This window comes from Budorcas taxicolor, chromosome 21, assembly GCF_023091745.1.
Source record: "Budorcas taxicolor isolate Tak-1 chromosome 21, Takin1.1, whole genome shotgun sequence".
Lineage (NCBI taxonomy): Eukaryota > Metazoa > Chordata > Mammalia > Artiodactyla > Bovidae > Budorcas > Budorcas taxicolor.
Genome location: NC_068930.1, coordinates 31,160,068 through 31,181,521, shown reverse-complemented (window position 1 = coordinate 31,181,521; position 21,454 = coordinate 31,160,068). Strand labels below are relative to the sequence as shown.

The 21,454-nt window shown below is 42.9% G+C and overlaps 1 protein-coding gene across 1 annotated transcript in view; it reads left to right on the top strand.

Moving 5' to 3' along the window:
* The first annotated feature begins 10,568 nt into the window (after positions 1-10,568).
* TMC3 (transmembrane channel like 3) overlaps positions 10,569-21,454 on the top strand; it is a 54,535-nt gene continuing 43,649 nt past the window's right edge. Inside the window, exons 1-3 of the mRNA XM_052659448.1 lie at positions 10,569-10,657; positions 12,547-12,693; positions 18,203-18,278. Of these exons, the coding sequence (XP_052515408.1) occupies positions 10,569-10,657; positions 12,547-12,693; positions 18,203-18,278 (312 nt within the window). The remainder of the gene's footprint in view (positions 10,658-12,546; positions 12,694-18,202; positions 18,279-21,454) is intronic.

Genomic DNA, 21,454 nt, shown 5'->3' with positions numbered 1-21,454 from the left:
TTGCCATTCCCTCCTCCAGGGAATCTTCCCAACCCAGGGATCAAACCCGTGTCTCCTGCTTTAGCAGGCGGACACGGAGATGAGGGAGGTTATACTAGAAGGTTGGCTGTGGCCTGAAGAGGCAACAGATTATTCATTCACCAGGAAGTCAGAATTTTAATGCAAATTTATAGGTCTATTCCCAAAGGAGCTTTGTTTGTGTTGATCTCTTATGTTCATTTGAAATGGCTTTCCCATGATCCCTGGTCTCCAGGAGCTAGTGATATCTTTGGAACAAGGCAGTTCTGAGATTGATGGCCAACTTCTTTCTGTTCTGAGTAGCAGACCCTGAAGGCTGCCTTGGGAAGACACTTGGCTAGACTTCCTCCTATTTATCTGCATCAGGGCTGGCGGACACTGTAATTGCATTTGCTTCATTTCCTATACAATTTATAGGAAGATCATCAAGCAACAGGAAAGAACAGAGGTCAGAATATGCGAGGATGACACTGAAAGGTTTAGGCTGGCTGTTGGAATTAGAACCAGAAGGGTCTGCTTCAAGGACTTACACAAAGATATGAAGCAAGGCTATTGTTCTCTCAGTGATTGGCCTTCCTTGAGCCAATATTCTTCAAGAGATTTTTATTACAAAACAGATCATCCATCATATCAATAAAGACTACATTGTGATTACATAGTAGACATTATACCTTAAGTCTAGGCTCTGTGAGAGTCATCATTAAGGAGGCTGTGTTCAACACAATCAAAGCTGGTATCTGGGGCAATTCCCTTGTGGTCCAGTGGCTAATATTCCAAGCTCCCAATGCAGGGGGCCTGGGTTCAATCCCTAGTCAGGAAACTAGATCCCAATATCACAACAAAGATCAAAGGTCCTGCATGCCGCAACTAAGACCCAGCTCTGTTGTTGCTGTTCAGCTGCTCAGTTGTGTCCGGCTCTTTGCGACCCCATGGACTGTAGCCCTCCAGGCTCTTCTGTCCAAGGCATTTTCCTGGCAAGAACACAGGAGCAGGTTGCCATTTCCTTCTCCAGGGGATCTTCCTGACTCAGGGATCGAACCCATGTCTCCTGCATTGGCAGGAGGATTCTTTATCTCTGAGCCACTTGGGAAGCCCACACGACCTGGACTAATCACCAAAGTTCTGGGAAATATAGTCTTTCTGCGTGTCCCTGAAGGACAGAAAAACAGATATGGGTGAGGCCTGGTTGACCCTTACTCACTGCCTCATAACTGTCCTTATTGTCAGAGTTATATGAGAGATGCTATTATAGTTAATAGGTGTGTGTGTAAATAGTACACAGGAGGTACTTAGAGAAAGTTAACCTTTTCATTATTTATTATTCCATGTCAGTGAACACATCGTTTGCACATAAGAAATATCATAAAAATAAAAGGAAGAAATGACATTTGAAAAGGCTGCTTAAGAACTTCCCTGGCGGTCCAGTGGTTAAGAAACTGTGCTTCCACTGCAGAGGACAATTGCTTTACAATACTGGTTTCATTTCTGCCATCCATCAACATGAGTCAGCCACAGGTATACACATGTCTTCCTCTCCTTCAACCTCCCTCCCACCTCCTGCCCCATCCCACCCCTCTACATTGTCACAGAGCACTGGGTTTGAGCTCCCTGCATCATGCAGCAAATTCCACTGGCTCATTCCATGAAGCATCAAGTTGCTTTAAGGAGAGGCTGGTGTCTTGTTTCCCATTTCGTCCCTAAGGAAGTGTGGACGAAGCACAAAGCAGGCACAAAGCAGACATTCAGCAAACGCCTGATGAGCAAACACAGGAACCAAGGGGCTGGCTTACAGCGGACATCCCGGCTCATCTGCTCGTCCTCCCTGCCCCAGCCAGGTCAGCTCGTCCCAGAACAGGCCAAATTTGAAAATTCTACCTTGGCCTTCACATTAGGTTGGAGTGGAGGGGCCAGAATAGAAAAGCTGTGGACAGTTGTAGAGGAACAAAAAAAAAATTTTTTTTAATGATGATGCCAAAAAATTCTGCCCAAAGGGAAAAAGAATAGAAAAGGATCAACTGAGTTTTCAGAATAAACAAATCTGAATTTAACAAGAAAATCCTTTTTTTTTTTTTTCTCCTCCTGCATGTCTGTGGACTGCCTTCTCTATTTGATGGCCATTTGGAGATCATTTCAAGTCCATTCCATAATTGTTTTCTTGCTAAGCTTCCTTTATGCAGAAAAATGATAATACAGTTAGGATGCTTTCAAAAGTCCCCAGGGAAATTAATTTGTTTACAGGATCATGTATCATATGGTTAAACCAACACGGAGGAACAGAAGGCTCTCTTTCTCAGCTGTGCTAAAACCACTGACCTGTGAGGTCACAGATGGCAATGCTCTCAGGGCCCCAGTGGGCTCAATAGGTGCTCTCTGTGTTTTTTTTTTGTTTTTGTTTTCTTCACACTTTTAAAAATTAAATTTTATTGGAGCATAGTTGCTTTACAATGTTGTGCTAGTTTCTGCTGTACAGCAAAATCAATCACTCATACCTATACATATGTGAAAGTGGAAGTGCTAGTGGCTCATTCATGTCTGACTCTGTGACCCCATGGACATCAGTCTCCTTCATCCATGGGATTCTCCAGGCAAGAATACTGGAGTGGGTAGCCATCCCCTTCTCCTGGGGATCTTCCTGACAGAGGGATTGAACCTGGGTCTCCTGCATTGCAGGCGGACTCTTTACCATCTGAGCTCTTTACCAGGGGAGCCCACGAGGTACCTAGCATGGTGGTCAAATGCACTGAGGCAGAAAGCAGAGTGATGGCTGCCAGGGGCTGAGGAGAAGAGCGGGTGGGGGCAGTGACTGCTTAATGGGTACAGAGTTTTCGTTTTGCACCCTGAAGAGGATTCTGGAAGTGGATGGGAATGACGGTTGCACAGCAGTGTGAATGTGCTTAATACCACTGAGCTGCATGCTGGAACTGGTTACAGTGACAAATACTATGAATATTCACAATTACATTATAGAGACAAAGGTGATCCAAACAAGAGTGGCCATTCCGAATAGGAAGTCTCCGGCGTCGGTATTTTCCACAGATTAGAACTCTCTCCACAGTGATGAGATCTTCCTGCTGTGGAAAATTTCCTAACAGAAAAGGAAAGGAGACAGACAAAGCCACATAGGTATCCAAGGAAGAGGCCATGTGAACAAAGAACGGAAGGAAAGAACTACCCACGGATGCAAGAAGGGAGGAGTTAACAGAACAAATCCCCAGTTCTTCTTTCCAGGATACTGTCGACTAAAAAATATGCACAGTGTGAGAGCTGCAAGTTAAGTTTTATTTTGGGGCAAAATGAGGACTGCAGCCTGGGAGACAGCACCTCAGATAGCTCTGAGAAACTGCTCCAAAGAGGCAGCGGGGGAAAGGACAGTAGAGATGTGATTTCCGTGAAGGGGGAATATGTGCAAGCAAGCATATATTTTTTTTTGGTAGAAAGTTTCTGCTGGTCTTGTGAAGCTTCTGCTAATCACGAGAAAAAATCATCACCGTGAAAGATTTTAGTGCTTTTCTAGATATGAGGAGATACAAGAATTGGACTCATAAAATCAGCTCCTGAGAATATCTAACTATCTGAAGACCTGTTCAACCAGTTTTTCCAGAGCACAGAGTGCTTCATTTCTGCTCACCACCCTGAACTCCTTTCAGGGGGTGTTGAAGGTCAGCAGCTGCAGCAGAACCTGATTTAATCCTTGTGGAAGTAGACGGTGCCCATGGCAAGTGCCAATTTGTGGCTGATAATGCTTCTAGTTTCCCTCCCCCTCCACTGCCTCTTACAAATAGCTGTGAAAAGAAGAGAAGCAAAAAGCAAAGGATAAAAGGAAAGACATACACATCTGAATGCAGAATTCCAAAGCATAGCAAGGAGAGATAAAAAAGCCTTCCTCAGTGATCAGTGCAAAGAAACAGAGGAAAACAATAGAACGGGAAAGATTAGAGATCTCTTCAAGAAAATTAGAGATACCAAGGGAACATTTCATGCAAAGATGGGCTCAATAAAGGACAGAAATTGTATGGACCTAACAGAAGCAGAAGATAAGAAGAGATGGCAAGAATACACAGAAGAATGACACAAAAAAGATCTTCATGACCCAAATAATCACGATGGTGTGATCACTTGCCTAGAGCCAGATATCCTGGAATGTGAAGTCAAGTGGGCCTTAGGAAGCATCACTATGAACAAAGCTAGGGGAGGTGATGGAATTCCAGTTGAGCTATTTCAAATCCTAAAAGATGATGCTGTGAAGATGTGCACTCAATATGTCAGCAAATTTGGAAAACTCAGCAGTGGCCACAGGACTGGAAAAGGTCAGTTTTCATTCCAATCCCAAAGAAAGGCGATGTCAAAGAATGCTCAAACTACTGCACAATTGCACTCATCTCACATGCTAGTAAAGTAATGCTCAAAATTCTCCAAGCCAGGCTTCAGCAATCCGTGAACCATGAACTTCCAGATGTTCAAGCTGGTTTTAGAAAAGGCAGAGGAATCAGATATCAAATTGCCAATAACCGTTGGATTACAGAAAAAGCAAGAGAGTTCCAGAAAAACATCTATTTCTGCTGTATTGACTATGCTAAAACCTTTGACTGTGTGGACACAACACACTGTGGAAAATTCTGAAACAGATGGGAATACCAGACCACCTGACCTGCCTCTTGAGAAACCTGTATGCAGGTCAGGAAGCAACAGTTAAAACTGGACATGGAACAACAGACTGGTTCCAAATAGGGAAAGGAGTACATCAAGGCTGTATATTGTCACCCTGCTTATTTAACTTCCATGCAAAGTACCTCGTGAGAAACGCTGGGCTGGAAGAAGCAGAAGCTGGAATCAAGATTGCTGAGAGAAATATCAATAACCTCAGATATACAGATGACACACCCTTATGGCAGAAAGTGAAGAACTAAAGAGCCTCTTGATGAAAGTGAAAGAGGAGAATGAAAAGTTGGCTTCAAACTCAACATTCAGAAAACTAAGACCATAGCATCTGGTCCCATCATTTCATGGCAAATAGATGGGGAAACAGTGAGAGATTTTTTTCTTAAAAACTCCAAAATCACTGCAGATGGTGACTGCAGCCATGAAATTAAAAGACACTTACTCCTTGAAAGAAAAGTTATGACCAACCTAGACAGCATATTAAAAAGCAGAGACATTACTTTGCTGACTAAGGTCCATCTAGTCAAGGCTATGGTTTTTCCAGTGGTCATGTATGGATGTGAGAGTTGGACTATAAGAAAAGCTGAGTGCTAAAGAATTGATGCTTTTGAACTGTGGTGTTGGAGAAGACTCTTGAGAGTCCCTTGGACTGCAGGGAGATCCAACCAGCCCATCCTAAAGGAATTCAGTCCTGAATATCCACTGAAGGACTGATGTTGAAGCTGAAACTCCATTTTGCCACCTGGTGCGAAGAACTGAATCATTTGAAAAGACCCTGATGCTGGGAAAGATTGAAGATGGGAGGAGAAGGGGACGACAGAGGATGAGATGGTTAGATGGCATCACTGACTCAATGGCCATGAGTTTGGGTAAACTCCAGGAGTTGGTGATGGACAGGGAGGCCTGGTGTGCTGCAGTTCATGGGGTTACAAAGAGTTGGACACGACAGAATGACTGAAATGAACCGAACTGAACCGAACTGAACTTGCCTCACCCCACAAAGTCATCACCCAGCAGTCTCCCCCAGTGACAAGCTGAGAGATTCTATCTAACAGCATCCTTGAAGCAGTGCAGAAAATTAAAGAACATTATTGGGGAACAAATACCAAACGACAAGAACATTGGGTATTCAAGGAGCAAGGACAGAGAAAGAATTAACTAAAAATCCCATAACATTAAAAAAGGAAATGAACATGAAGCACGCAAGAGGTAGAGAAAGAGCATACTTCAGGAGATTTACTACAGAAAACAAAATCTAATTCTTAGCCCATACTGACTTTTCTCAATGAAATAAAATCAAAGTGTTCTTTCAGAAACAATAGATGCAAAATTGAGGTAATAAGAAAAGATAGTGAGTTATAAAGGAAGCCCGGAAGGGTTAAAAAAAAATGTGAGTGGAAATTGACATGGCAAAAATGAAAACCAGATTTGCAGAATGTCAAGCAATAGGATGAGGGTAATCCAAGCCCTTCGGTAGCCTTGAGTGAAAGGTTAAGGTCCAGGATTGTCAAAATAAGAGAAAGCTTTAAACATGGTAGAAGGAAGTATCAGTCACATAACCCATATTTCAACAAGCTTTTTAAGGATACATCATAGATAAACTACTAACCCATAGTGGGTCATCAATAATCTAGTTACAATTTTCACTTGGCTTTTATTTTTTTAATTTAATTTTATTGCTTTTTAAAAACATTTATTTATTTAGGCTGTGCTGGGTCTCTGTTTCAGGCTTCTCCAGTTGTGATGCACGAACTTCTCTAGCTGTGACATGCCAACTTATTTGCCCATGGCACTTGAGATCTTAGTTTGCTGACCAAGGATCGGACCTGCATCCCTGCATTGGGAAGCAGACTCTTTACCACTGGACCACCAGGGAAGTCCCCTTAGGACAGTTTATGTGTTTAGATATAATCATCTATGAAAAAGAATTTCTTTTTTTTTGAGGAAGCACAACTGCAGAGCCGGACAGGAGATCTCTATTTTCGTATCCCAGTTGCAACCCCTCTAACAGTCATTGCCTTTTTCCACAGGATTCTGTTGGGGTGGTGACAATCTCTCTTCACTTACTGCAGGGGCAAGTGTAGCAGAGGACAACCCCACCCTCCTGTGGTCAACCTCTCATAACAATGAGTAACAAAGTATCGCAGTCTCCCTCATGGAAATCTCACTGTCTGCTCAGTTTCAACTTCAATCTGCAGGAGATGATTTCAGGAGGAATTCAACAATAGTAATTTGCTCTCATGTCTCAACAAATTCCCTTGTTATTTAGAAAACTGGAAACAATTCTTGAACGTCTCCCCTAAATAACATTTTCTGGACCCAAATTGTAATTCTAAACTAAAAGCAAAAGCTTTTAGTGTCACTCAGACAATATAACAGGCACGTAAATATATCTCAGAAATGGAAGCGTCTCTCTTGTAAAACACAGAGCTAAACACTTGACAACTTAGAAAAGGGAGCTTGGCATTGCTGATGGGACTCAGATGGTACCTTAGGGGTATTAGTATTCACTTAGCAGCAAGTGGGGAGTTGGTGGGGTGGGGAGTGCCTTTTGTAGATGATGAAGGGAATGAATGTGTTATTTTGCCTGTAAGCTAAGCCGCCTCATGATTTCTGTTAAAACCTCCTGGGATTTATAACAAATTTTTATTTTTTTCCAACTGAAAGGGATTTGTATGTTATACAAATAGACTTCCACGTGGATTTTCTCTCCTTTTCAATATTGTTTATCTTCCTCCTTCTCACACCCCCCAGAACTTGTAAGCAGTCGATCTGGAAAATAATGGTTTTAGTGTACCTTGACATTGGATCCTTTCTGATTTTTTAAAGTGTTTCCACTATTAGCATTGGAGGGAGTTTTAGTCATTTATCTACATGCACATGCTGGCTTAACTTAAAGCCATCCAGCACGTCTAAAGCCGCTAATCAGATTGTCAGAGGAAGTCAGATGCAAGCCCAGTCATTTATTCCCAGCACTCAGAAATTAACATCTCCTGCCTGCACTTCCTCTTTCCAACCAGCCCTGGGGAGCCCAGAGGAGCTGAGGCCCAGGGAGGAACTAGGCAGGACGGGAGCGGGAGCGGGGTGTGTGTGAATCTGAGTCCCTTGTGCTGGGGCTAAGGAGCGGCAACGACCCCCTCACCTTGCGCTCATCGCCACAATGACTGCCCGGTGGACTCAAAAAGAATTTTAAAAATCAGGAGAAGGAAACCATAAAAAGACCACACACACATCAGAGCACATTAAAGCTCATTCTACCAATCTTCAAAAAACACATCATAATTTGTTTTAATATATCCCTATAGAATCCTTTAAAATTTGCTATTGTTACCTTTTCCTATCTCTCTAAATGACAGAGGAATCTGGCGGGCTACAATCCATGGGGTAGCAGAGTTGGACACGATTGAGTGACTAACACTTTCAATTTCACCCCTCTAAAAACACAAATATATATATATAGTCGCTCAGTCGTGTTTGACTCTTTGTGACCCCATGGATTGTAGCTGGCGAGGTTCCTCTGTCCATGGGATTTCCCAGGCAAGAATAGTCGAATGGATTACCATTTCCTTAAAAAATAACACACACACAAACCAACCAATAGAAGCAATTCTATTATATATGCCATTTTGTCCATTTGATAAACACAAATTTTATCTAGTATTACTAGATGGACTATCAGGTCTAATGACCTCAGGCAGATTAACAGACAGGTGACCAGATGTCACAAGGCCCCAAGTCCATCTTGAGTGAGGGCCAGCTGTGGTGCCCAGGCCTCTGTTTCATTCCCAGACCCTGAGCCCAGGGATCTAAACACCTGTCTGGCAGCCCCAGAACCCCAAGATCCCAGGCTAGGGTTCTGGCTTTGCTTGTCATACCGATGCATGACAGACAGAAAGAGGAATCTAATGACTTACTAATAAATGAATAAAAGAATGCATGAACGCAGTCCCCCTCCTAAGCCCTAAGCCTGGAGTTGCTAACGGATTTCCTTTCTGCCCGGTTGTCTAGCGCTTGGCCCATTCCATGACTCACCTCTTTGTGGTGTCTCTAGTGTACTGACAATGCAGAGTCTTCAACAGAAAGGGCCTTTTCTAGTTCAGCTCAACCAACCTAACTGCAAGCAAATAATTTCTTGTGTCAATCTTTTTTTTTTTTTAAATGGAGGTTTATGTGGTGAAACTATTGGAAAGTCCTGGACTTAAGGATGAATTAAAAAGTTAAAGAATCCATCTTTAAAGAATTCATCTTGTTTGAAAGAAACAAATCTAATATGGAGTTAGATTTATTCTTCCCTATTACACGAACAGGGACAAGTTTCTTACCCTCTCTAAGCTACTTTCTTGACGTGCATTTGTGCTAAGTCACTTCAGTCATGTCCGACTCTGTGCAACAATACTAACTGTAGCCCACCAGGCTGCTCTGTCCATGGGATTCTCCAGGCAAGAATACTGGAGTGGGTTGCTATTTCCTTCTCCAGGGATCTTCCCGACCCAAGGATCGAACCTGCATCTCTCATGTCTCCTGCAGGGGCAGGCAGGTTCTCTACCACTAGCACCACCTGGGAAGCCCACTTTTTTGATAGTTTTTTTTGACTGCACCGCATGGCATGTGGGATCTAGTTCCCCAACCTGGGATCAAACCTGCATCCCCTGCATTGGAAGCATGGAGTCTTAACCACTGGACCACCAGGGAAGTCCCCTCTAGTTACTTTTAAATGGTGTAGGGGGGAAATGTATAGACAAAAATCAAGCAAATGTGACAAAATGTTAGCAATTGGTGGGTCTAGGTTATGAATACAGTACTTGTATGTTTTGTACTGTTCTATCAACATTTCTGTAGGTTTGACTTTTTTCAAAACAGAAAAATTAAGCTGAGAATAGCGGTAGTGGTGAAGAGTGGTAATTAGTGGTAAAGTAGAGCTAGTGGTAAAGAACCTGCCTGTCAATGCAGGAGACATAAGAGACACCTCTCTGATGAGAAGTGTTCTCTGGGGTTCAATCTCTGGGGGCAAGATCCCCTGGAGGAGGGCGTGGCAACCCACTCCAGTATTCTTTCCTGGAGAATCCCATAGACAGAGAAACCTGGCGGGCTACCATCCATGGGGTCACAAAGAATTGCAGGTGACTGAAGTGACAGTGCACACAAGGGAGGAGGCGTGGTTGATTATTGCAAAGTCTTGGTGTAGGAGTCCTTTGTTCCCATAGATGTCCAGATAGATGAAGTATTCCTATAGATCTCCAAGAGGAGAAACTGTTCTCTGTTCTGCAACTTTTTGTCTCTATAGGAATGGAAAAGCGTTACACCCTTAAAAGTCAGAGCCTTGAGAATGGGCTATCCTGTGTATTTCAAGCTATAGGTGACATTCTTAACACAATAGAATACAAAGGTTAAAATAAAAGAAATGGTCTAATCTGGAGTCAGATTTATTCTTCCCTATTACATGGGCATGACAAGATTCTTACTGTCTCTAAACTTCTTTCTTGATAATTAAAAAACTAAACAAACAAGCTATGCCTTGCATCCTCCCTAAATATTTTCTGAATACCAGTTATGGTAACAGATACAAAGTGCTTTGCAAACAGCAGAGCCCTTCCTGGCACAAGGGGTCACCCATGTGGTTATTTGGGCAGCACCAAGTGGTCCTAGATCACCTGGCCAAGCCTCTTGCCTTCGGCTGTCTCAACTCCAGCCAATCTCTGCTGTTACAGCTGCCTTAACATGCATATGCATGAGTGGCTTCCTGGCTTCTCCACTGCTCAGAGCATCACTGCAGACGCACAGACCTGCTCCTGAGAACTGGAGGGCAGAGCAACTCGCACAGCAGACTCCTGCCTGCCTGCTTCTCAGCGCCCTGCTCACCCCTCCTCATCCCTGGCAGCCAGCCGGCTCCCATGAAACCACCGAAGGCATCCCAGCGTTTTAGAAGCATCCGGAGAAACGCCAACCAGCACTACTTCTATCAGGAGTCCCTGCTGCTCAGGTGAGCCGTCCCGCCCATCCACTGAGCAGTGAAGGCAGGTGTGTGAGGAGGAAAAGCCTGGGTCCCCCTTGCTTGCATCTCTCCAGAGGACCAAGTGTCCATCTTCCTGGGTTCTCCTTCAGAATAAGCTCAGAAACTCCTTTATCCAGGCTTATCTGTCAAGGAAGACAACCTTAGCCATGTGCACAGAGGGTAGTGTCTACCTGCTTCCGATCCGCATCGAAAAGGTTACACCCCAACCTGCCTTTATTGCTGGCCAAACCCACAGCCATGCTTTATCCATTTTCTCTTCTCTTTTACTCCATCAGCAATATCAAGAGACAGCAGATGATACATCAGTCATAATAAATGAGGTTTCTGTTGGAATATAGACTAGTTAGAAGTGGGGGAGTGTTACTTGAATTTGTTAAACATTTACAAAGGTATATTAAAACCTCCATAAATTCAGAGAAGCTGGAGAAAATTCTCCTTGGAGTAAGGAAAAACAATCTGAATTAGAAAAAAAACAAAGGAATTATTTCCCCTTACCTTTAAGTGCTTCCTTGGAAAAATAGCCATAGCACAATACTCTTTATCCCCTCCTGAAAAGTTGCTTTAGGGTACATGTGTCCTTTTGAATTGAGCACAGGAAGCTCAGCTCAGGTACTCTGTGTTGCTCTACAAGGATGGGCGGGCTGGCGGGTGGCGGGGCACGGTTCAAGGGGGAGGGGATATATGTCATACTTTAGGCTGATTCACTTCATTGTACAGCAGAAACTGTTACGGAGTCCAAGCTGACTCTGCTTGCCAAATGACAGGCCAATGAATCTGAGAGAGGAGGGGTTGAGGCAAGGAACAGATTTTAACTGGGGAGCCGGTTGTCGGAAAAGATGGCAGGCCAGTGCCTCAAAATAACCATCTTGTTACGGCTTGGTTGCCAGGTCCTTTCCTTGATCAGAGATGGGGGGAAGTGAGGAAACAAAAGTAAAAAGACTTCAATGCTTACAAATATCCTCTAGAATGGCAAGCCTCAGGCTGGGGGATGTGTTAGTTTCACTTCCTTGCAGTCCTTCACAGATGGGAGGCTCAAGAAGGCCATCATGTATGTTTAATAACAAAAAAGGGTTAAAGTCACAGAAGCAGTTCCAACATAAATTCAAAATTAACCTTTAATTACAGTTACAAAACTAACACAACATTGTAAAGCAATTATATTACAATAAATAAAAAATAATATGTAACATTACAGAAAAAAATTTGCGTTGGAATTAGTGTATTCACTTTCACTGGGAATAAATGTTGCTACACATTGGAAAGTTGTTCTCCTTAGAGAGTAACTAATATCCTGAAATATTTGCTTGTGTAAATTTGTTTAGCTAATTTGTTCATAGAAACGGCTGTCTGTCTCCCATCCTTATCTCAGATTTCAAATGAATCCAAGCAGGATTGCAGAGTGGGGGGGCTCTCTAGATGAGATACTTTGACTTTTATTTATTTTACTTCCAGAGTTAGGGGGCAGGAGGAGTCCTTTCTTTGAAATTAAGCTGATTATTTCAGTTAGCCTGTAAAAGAAATTGTTTTACCACCAAAGATGCTGCTCTTCAGGAATCCTACATAAGTATTTTCTCGGTTCCTTTTACGACAGCTTCTGGTAACATCTTTTATCCTTCGAAGCTTTTGTTTTTCACTGACCCATCAAAGTTATAGAACCCACTGAATATGTTCCAATGGCTGCTAACACTACTGGATTCTCTCTCCAACACCCCATATCCCTCTCCTCTTCTTTCACACACACCAGCTTCATACAGATGACCCCCAGAGAGCAAGAGGCTGAACTTACCCAGGGCAAGATCTTGGCTGGAAGTAATTCTACTAATCTGATTTCCTCCTTAATGCCCTGATCCATTCAGCAACTTGGAGGACAGCTTTACTGCAGATGAAACGGGGGACAGCCATGATCCAGAACAAATCTTTCAGAACATACAGTTCCAGAAAGATCTCATGGCAAACATTCGCTGTCGACCCTGGACCATGGGGCAGAAGCTGAGGGCACTGAGGTAAGGGCCCCGACAACACCAGTTGGTTATTGCAAGTACATGTGTGCTAAACTGCTTCAGCCCTGTTTGACTCTTTGTGACCTCAAGGACTGTAGCCTGCTAGGCTCCTCTGTCCATGGGATTCTCTGGGCAAGAATACTGGAGAGGATTGCCAAGGCCTTCTCCAGAAATCAACTCTATTTCAATACAACACACAGAGTCATGTAGGGACTTCACTGGTGGTCCAGTGGATGAGACTTTGCCTTCCAATGCAGAGGCTGTGGGTCCCTTCCCTGGTCAAGGAGGGAAGATCCCACTGCCTCGGGGCCAAAAAAAAAAACAAAAAACAAAAAAACCCAAAACATGAAACAGAAGCAATATTGTAACATATTGATAAAGTCTTTAAAAATGGTCCACATAAAAAATCTAAGTCATGTACTCTATCAGAATTTTGAAAAGCATACAGAAACTCTGATGATTGATTATCTAAACTGTAAGAGGGTGAGTCTTTTTTAACCTGCAGGGAGAGGAAAGCAAATGATACCTTTTCAGTCAGGATTCAAGGAATGAACCAGGCCTTCCTCCGTAAGTGTAGCCAGGGCTCTGAGACGCCGATACCAGGGAGGCGCAGGCCAGCCATCAATCTCTCGGAGAACAGCTCGCCCTTCAAGACCTGCATTTGTCATCCCCGGTCACCTGTCTCCTCCCAGTCACCTTGAGAAACTACTGGAGCAATGCTCCGGTAATTGGACCTTCGGAGACTCACCAGGTCTGTGGAAGGCAGAAAGAGCAGTGGACCCTGAGCGCTCCGGGCTCAAGGGAGTATTGCTGAGGCAGAGAAAGCAGGGAACTCCAACCTTGGGTCTGGACCTAGACCTGTCCTCCTCTGTCTAGGAGGACAGAGCATGTATTTGTTACCTGTAGAGAGGCTTGTCTGTGATGGGGCCTGGGTTAGGAACTGTCCCCACTTCTGTTACTGACCAGGGTTCTTGACATCCTTCAGTTCAGTTCAGTTCAGTCGTTCAGTCATGTCCGACTCTTTGTAACCTCATGGACCATAGCACGCCAGGCCTCCCTGTCCATCACCAACTCCCAGAGTTTACCCAAACTCATGTCCATTGAGTCAGTGATGCCATCCAACCATCTCATCCTCTGTCATCCCCTTCTCCTCCTGCCTTCAATATATCCCAGCATCAGGGTGTTTTCAAATGAGTCAGCTCTTCACATCAGGCGGGCAAAATATTGGAGTTTCAGTTTCAACATCAGTTCTTCCAATGAACACTCAGGACTGATCTCATTTAGGATGGACTGGGTGGATCTCCTTGTAGTCCAAGGGACTCTCAAGAGTCTTCTCCAACACCACAGTTCAAAAGCATCAATTCTTTGGCACCCAGATTTCTTTATAGTCCAACTCTCACATCCATACATGACCACTGGAAAAACCATAGCCTTGACTAGATGGACCTTTGTTGGCAAAGTAATGTCTCTGCTTTTTAATATGCTGTCTAGGTTGGTCATAACTTTCCTTCCAAGGAGCAAGCGTCTTTTAATTTCACGGCTGCAGTCACCATCTGCAGTGATTTTCGAGCCCCCCAGAATAAAATCTGCCACTGTTTCCACTCTTTCCCTATCTGTTTGCCATGAAGTGATGGGACTGGATGCCATGATCTTAGCCATGATCTTTTCTGAATGTTGAGTTTGAAGCCAACTTTTCACTCTCCTCTTTCACTTTCATCAAGAGGCTCTTTAGTTCTTCTTCACTTTCTGCCATAAGGGTGGTATTATCTGTATATCTGAGGTTATTGATATTTCTCTCAGCAATCTTGATTCCAGCTTGTGTTTCTTCCAGCCCAGTGTTTCTCATGATGTACTCTGCATATAAGTTAGATAAGCAGGGTGACAATATACAGCCTTGATGTACTCCTTTCCCTATTTGGAACCAGTCTGTTGTTCCATGTCCAGTTCTAACTGTTGCTTCCTGATGTGCATACAGGATTCTCAAGAGGCAGGTCAGGTGGTCTGGTATTCCCATCTCTTTAAGAATTTTCCACAGTTTTTTGTGATCCATACAGTCAAAGGCTTTGACATAGTCAATAACACAGAAATAGATGTTTTTCTGGAACTCTCTTGCTTTTACCATGATCCAGCAGATGTTGGCAATTTGATCTCTGGTTCCTCTGCCTTTTCTAAAATCAGCTTGAACATCTGGAAGTTCATGGTTTACGGACTGCTGAAGCCTGGCTTGGAGAATTTTGAGCATTACTTTACTAATGTGTGAGATCAGTGCAATTGCGCAGTAGTTTGAACATTCTTTGGCACTGCTTTTCTTTAGGGTTGGAATGAAAACTGACCTTTTCCAGTCCTGTGGCCACTGCTAAATTTTCCAAATTTGCTGACATATTGAGTGTAGCACTTTCACAGCATCATCTTTCAGGATTTGAAACAGCTTAACTGGAATTCCATCATCTCCACTAGCTTTGTTCATAGTGATGCTTCCTAAGGCCCACTTGACTTCACATTCCAGGATGTCTGGCTCTAGGTGAGTGATCACACCATCGTGATTATCTGGGTCGTGAAGATCTGTTTTGTACAGTTGTTCTGTTTGTTCTTGCCACCTCTTCTTAATATCTTCTGCTTGTGTTAGGTCCATACCATTTCTGTCCTTTATTGAGCCCATCTTTGTATGAAATGTTCCCTTGGTATCTCTAATTTTCTTGAAGAGATCTCTAGTCTTTCCTGTTCTATTGTTTTCCTCTATTTCTTTGCGCTGATCAGTAAGGAAAGCTTTTTTTATCTCTCCTTGCTATTCTTTGGAACTCTGCATTCAGATGTGTATATCTTTCCTTTTCTCCTTTGCTTTTTGCTTCTCTTCTTTTCACAGCTATTTGTAAGGCCTCCTCAAACGGCCATTTTGATTTTCTGCATTTCTTTTTCTTGGGGATGGTCTTGATCCCTGTCTCCTGTACAATGTCACGAATGTTCATCCATAGTTCATCAGGCACTCTATCAGATCTAATCCCTTAAATCTATTTCTTACTTTCACTGCCTAATTGTAAAGGATTTAATTTATGTCATACCTGAATGGTGTAGTGGTTTTCCCTACTGTCTTCAATTTAAGCCTGAACTTGGTAATAAAGAGTTTATGATCTGAGCCACAGTCAGCTCCCCGTCTTGTTTTTGCTGACTGTATAGAGCTTCTCCATCTTTGGCTGTAAAAAATATAATCAATCTGATTTTGATGTTGGCCATCTGGTGATGTCCATGTGTAGAGTCTTCTCTTGTGTTTTTGGAAGAGGGTGTTTGCTATGACCAGTGTGTTCTGTTAGCAAAACTCTATTAACCTTTGCCCTGCTTCATTCTGTACTCCAAGGCCAAATTTGCCTATTACTCCAGGTGTTTCTTGACTTCCTACTTTTGCATTCCAGTCCCCTATAATGAAAAGGACATCTTGTTTTGGGTGTTAGTTCTAAAAGGTCTTGTAGGTCTTCATAGAACTATTTAACTTCAGCTTCTTCAGCATTACTTGTCAGGGCATACACTTGGATTAATGTGATATTGAATGGTTTGCCTTGGAAACAAAAAGAGATCATTCTGTCAGTTTTGAGACTGCATCCAAGTACTGCATTTTGGACTTTTGTTGACTATGATGGCTACTGCATTTCTTCTAAGGGATTCTTGCCCACAGTAGTAGATATAGTGGTCATCTGAGTTAAATTCACCCATTCCAGTCCATTTTAGTTCACTGATTCCTAAAATGTTGACATTCACTCTTGCCGTCTCCTGTTTGATCACTTCCAATTTGCTTCATTCATGGTCCTAACATTCCAGGTTCCTATGTAATATTGCTCTTTACAGCATCAGACCTTGCTTCCTTCACCAGTCACATCCACAACTGGCTGTTGGCCTCCTTAATCAACAGAAATTAACCAGAGGCCAGACAAGAAATTCAGACGCGGCTTTATTGGGGTCCCTGGTGCAGCAGGGGAGAACAAGAACAGATAACAGTTTCCCTTGTTTGCCAGTTCATTGAAGCGGGGGAGGGTACAAGTTTGTTCCTTACATGCAGGGTAAGGTGTGGGTGTGTTCAGGGGTCAGGCCTGAGGGGTGGCTTAGGTGGTTTGCCCACCCTGAGGTGGTGCTGTGTGCAGGGGGCATGCACAGTACCCTGCTTTTGTTCCTGACTCTTCAGAAGTGACAGTTCGGGTTTTGGTCTCTTTGTATCTTATTGTCCATAATTTGCCCCAACTGTGCATGCAGGCAGTTATTTTTAGTCCTTTTTAGTTTCATTGTATTTTGTTGCCTGGGAGGTGTGTCCAGGTGCACACACTACAGGAAACGGTCCCAGGTCCCAGCCTGGCTCACTGCTGCCTCAGCCCCCTACTCAGTCCTTACACACCACCCTCTCCCATGGTTGCTTCAGTTCTCTGTCATCCTTATTAGCTAGTGGGCTATTCCAGGGGAACAACTGTATTTTATGCACCTCTGTGTTCCACTGTACTTGACCCAAACAGGTGTGCAGAAAGTCACTTGCATGGAAAATGTGATGAATGAATTGGGAGAATAGCATTGACATATATACACTACCATACTTAAAAAGATATCTCGTGGGAAGCTCCACTGCTGTAACACAGAGCTCAGCTGGGTGCTCTGTGATGACCTAGAGGGGTCGGATGGGGGTGAGGAGGGAGGTATAAGAGGGAAGGGATATATGTATACATACAGCTGATTCATATCATTGAACAGCAGAAACTAACACAACATCATAAAGCACCTATATCCCAATCAGAAAAGAAGAAATTGACCTAAGATTTTATAATGAATGAATGAAATGAAATGAATTATTATTTCACTGATATAGGCCCCTGTCTCTGTTGTTGTTGTTGTTGTTCAGTTGCTAAGTCATGTTTGATGTGACTCATGGACTGCAGCACACCAGGCTCTTCTGTCCTCCACTGTCTCGCAGAGTTTGCTTAAATTTATGTCCATTGAATTGGTGATGCCATCTAACCATCTTATCCCCTGCTGCCCTCTTCTCCTTTTGCCTTCAGTCTTCCCCCGCAACAGGGTCTTTTCCAGTGAGTCAGCTCTTCTCACCAGGTGGCCAAAGTATTGGAGCTTCAGCTTCAGCTTCAGTCCTTCCAATGAATATTCAGGTTTATTTCTTTTAGGATTGACTGGTTTGATCTAGGATTGACTGGAAAGATTGAGGGCAGGAGGGAAAGGGGGTGGCAGAGGATGAGATGGTTGGATGGCATCACCGACTCAACGGACCTGAGTCTGAGCGAACTCTGGGAGATAGTGGACTACAGGGGAGCCTGGCATGCTGCAGTCCTTGGGATCTCGAAGAGTCAGACACGACTTGGAGACTGAACAACAATTGGTTATCAAAAGTTAGAAAATGCAAGATTTGCATACGCGCATCTCTTCTCCACTGTTTGGCTATCTATTCCTACTGCACATTCACCTGTGTTGCCGAGATTACCAGGGTGATAAACTTGTGCTCACCACCATGTTTTTCTTCCTTTCTCAGGCGAGCAAAGGATATTGTGCTGAAGTTTGAAGGGCGGTTGACCAGGACTCGAGGCTACCAAGCGGCCGGTGCAGAGGTAAAAAGCATGCACACGCAGGTGCCCACCCTTCCTCTGGTCCCCTAGCCCAGGCAGTTGAATTAACCTTGCACTTGCTGTACTACATGGGTTATAAATGTCCCTCATTAATAGTTGTTGAACAGTATGGTGAGCTAGAACGTCCGAGTTTCCCAAAACTTGCATCTGAAGTCCCGATGATGTCACTTAACAAATTGTGCTCCCTGAGGAAGCCCAACTCATCAGAAAAAAGAGATCTTCCCTTGGGAGAATGATCTGGCCTCTTTCCCAAGTGAAGCCCACTTATGTGTGTGGGTTTTCTTCACTGTATTTCATCTAATGAGAAAATTGTAGGCATATTCCAATGCTCATTTGTTAATATGGTGCTAGATTATTGCTTGTTACTTTTCCCATCCAGTTACTTACAGTTGAACTTTAGTATACATGAAAATATCTGTTAATAAAGACATTCCAATAATTTTCATAAATACTTCAAAAACAATGAAAAAAATTATTTTTTCCACTGTAATTCTCTACTTTCCATAGTATCTTTTGGCGGGGGATGAAGTAGATAAGAGTAACTTTTACTGTTTTGCTAGTATCTTTCTTTAAACTTCACATTTCAGTCATTGGATATATAATTTTCACATCAGACTAATTATGTTGTTATTGTTTAGTCACTAATTCGTGTCCAACTCTTTGCAACCCCATGGACTGTAGCCACCAGGCTCCTCTGTCCATGGAATTTCCCAGGCAAGCATATTGGAGTGGGTTGCCATTTCCTTCTCCAGGGGATCTTCCCAACCGAGGGATTGAACCCATGGTTTCTGCATTGGCAGGTGAATTCCTTACCATCTGAGCCACCAGGGAAGCCCCAGAGTAATTATAGTACACAAGTATTTCTGTCCTGCTTTCTTTTTTTTCACTTAACACCATAACAAGGATTTTTCTCCATGTTGCTATTTTATTTTTCACCGTGTTTTTATACTTATTGTTTTCTATGACTCTGTAATATTCCATCAGGAAGATGTATGTTAATTTAATTAGTTACTTGCCTGCTGGTGATATTTAAATAGCTTCTAATTTTTCATTAGTGTTAACAGACCTGCAAAGATTGTCTTTGTACAGATGGCTTTTCCAGTCTTTTAAAAGTCTTTTTCTAGGATACATGTCATAACTGTGACCTCTGTAGAAAAAAAGATGATCCATGTTTTCTGTTTTTTTTTTCTTTCCTTTTTTTTTTCTTTTTTTTTTTAAAAATTTTAAATCCTTAATTCTTACATGCGTTCCCAAACATGAACCCCCCTCCCATTGGTTTTTGATAAATATCAATCAATTGTTTTCCAAAAGCATTTACCATCCACTATGAAGACAGCAGATTTTTTCATTCTGACACTTTGGTTCTTCCCCTCCTCATTCATAACATCATTTCTCTACCCTTTTTTTTTTTCAGGGTTGACTTAATTCATTCTTATATCTCATATGATAGTGATCAATGATCGTGTCTTTTTTATTGGAATATAATTGCTTTGCAATGTTGTGTTAGTTTCTGCTGTACAACAAAGTGAATTAACTATATATATACATATATCCGCTCCCACCCACCCTCATCCCTCCTCTCGGGTCATCACAGAGCACCAGGTTGAGCCCCCTGTGCTATGCAGCGTCTTCTCACTAACTGTCTATTTTATAAATGGTAATATATATATGTATCAACCCCAGTCTCCCAGTTTGTCCCACCCATCTCCCCCCGCCACGTCCACATGTCCCTTCTCTACAAGTGTGTCTATATTTCTGCCTGGGAAATAGGTTCATCTCTACCATTTTTCTAGATTCCATACATATGCATTAGTATATGATATTTGCTTTTCTCTTTCTGACTTCAGTTCAGTTGCTTAGTTGTGTCCGACTCTTTGCGACCCCATGGACTGCAGCACACCAGGCCTCCCTGTCCACCACCAACTCCCAGAGCTTGCTCAAACTCATGTCCATTAAGTCAGTGATGCCATCCAACCATCCCATCCTCTGTCCTCCCCTTCTCCTCCTGCCTTCAATCTTTCCCAGCATCAGGGTCTTTTCCAATGAGTCAGTTCTTCACATCAGGTGGCCAAAGTATTGGAGTTTCAGCCTCAACATCAGTCCTTCCAATGACTATTCAGAACTGATTTCCTTTAGGATTGACTGGTTGGATCTCCTTGTAGTCCAAGGGACTCTTGAGAGTCTTCTCCAACCACAGGTCAAAAGCATCAATTCTTCGGTGCTCAGTTTTCTTTATAGTCCAACTCTCACATCCATACATGACCACTGGAAAAGCCATAGCTTTGAGCAGGCAGACATTTGTTGGCAAAGTAATGTCTCTGCTTTTTAATAGGCTGTCTAGGTTGGTCATAACATTCCTTCCAAGGAGCAAGCATCTTTTAATTTCATGGCTTCAGTCACCATCTGCAGTGATTTTGGAAGCCAGGAAAATAAAGTCTCTCACTGTTTCCACTGTTTCCCCATCTATTTGCCATGAAGTGATGGGACTGGATGCCATGATCTTAGTTTTCTGAATGTTGAGTTTGAAGCCAACTTTTTCACTCTCCTCTTTCACTTTCATCAAGAGGCTCTTTAGTTCTTTGCTTTCTGCCATAAGGGTGGTGTCATCTGCGTAGAGGTTATTGATATTTCTCCCGGTAATCTTGATTGCAGCTAGTGCTTCTTCCAGCCCAGCGTTTCTCTTGATGTACTCTGCATAGAAGTTAATTAAGCAGGGTGACAAAATACAGCCTTGATGTACTTTCTTTCTGACTTACTTCACTCTATATGACAGACTTTAGGTCCATCCACCTCTCTCCAAATGACCCAATTTTGTTCCTTTTTATGCCTGAGTGATATTCCATCTTACATACATTAATGTACATTGTATATACATTGCATTTAGAATTAAATCCTGACTCCTTCCTCTGACCCATCAGATCAGCCATTTCCTCCTTTTTGACCTCATCTCACTCCTTTCTTCTTATTCTTTCCTGTAAAATGCCCAGCTCATGTTAACCCACAGGCTTCTCCTGGCTATTCTCCCTTTCTAGGTAGCTCCACTAAGGACTAATTATTTTTGGAACTATTGATTAATTTTCATTCACATCTCAGCTCATGTATGACCTCCCCAGATAGACCTTCCTTGACCCTTTGTTTCAAAAAGCTATTCCCCAGTT